At 45.9% G+C, this 608-nt stretch overlaps 1 protein-coding gene across 1 annotated transcript in view; it reads right to left on the bottom strand.

Moving 5' to 3' along the window:
- Positions 1-213, bottom strand: part of LOC133028678 (NLR family CARD domain-containing protein 3-like) — a 10,767-nt gene extending 10,554 nt beyond the window's left edge. Inside the window, exon 1 of the mRNA XM_061095640.1 lies at positions 102-213. Coding sequence (XP_060951623.1) covers positions 102-151 — 50 coding nt within the window. The 5' untranslated portion in view covers positions 152-213. The remainder of the gene's footprint in view (positions 1-101) is intronic.
- Between the last annotated feature and the right edge of the window lie 395 nt (positions 214-608).

The following is a 608-nucleotide window of genomic DNA, read 5'->3' as shown; positions in this document are numbered from 1 at the left end:
ATTAGTCATCAACTTCAATGAAGCTGTGTCCTAATGCAGGGGCCACACTAGAGGAAACTAGATCCTCTTCAGAGCAGGTCACAGTAGAAACAGTCTCTTACTCTGTGTGTGAGGGTCCAGGTTCATTACTGAAGAGGGGAGGTTGTTCCATGGACCGGTCACTCTTCAGAGACAGACAGCTGGACCCTGGAGACTCTGCTCTCAGTCTCTGGTCCTGACCTCTGCAAACACAAACATGTTTTTATTCAGAACACATCATTCACTGGTTCATTCTCTGAGGATTCAGTTTGGAGCTTCACATGTTTGTAGCAGGTCTCTTACTTTGTGTGTGAGGGTCCAGGTTCATTACTGAAGAATAGAGGAGGTTCCATGGACATGTCACTCTTCAGAGACAGACAGCTGGACCCTGGAGACTCTGCTCTCAGTCTGTGGTCCTGACCTCTGCAAACACAAACATGTTTTTATTCAGAACACATCATTCACTGGTTCATTCTCTGAGGATTCAGTTTGGAGCTTCACATGTTTGTAGCAGGTCTCTTACTTTGTGTGTGAGGGTCCAGGTTCATTACTGAAGAATATAGGAGGTTCCATGGACATGTCACTCTTCA

Source organism: Limanda limanda, chromosome 2, assembly GCF_963576545.1.
Source record: "Limanda limanda chromosome 2, fLimLim1.1, whole genome shotgun sequence".
In the NCBI taxonomy this organism is placed as follows: Eukaryota; Metazoa; Chordata; class Actinopteri; order Pleuronectiformes; family Pleuronectidae; genus Limanda; species Limanda limanda.
Note: the sequence above shows the minus strand (reverse complement) of the source record. Positions and strands in the feature narration are given on the sequence as shown.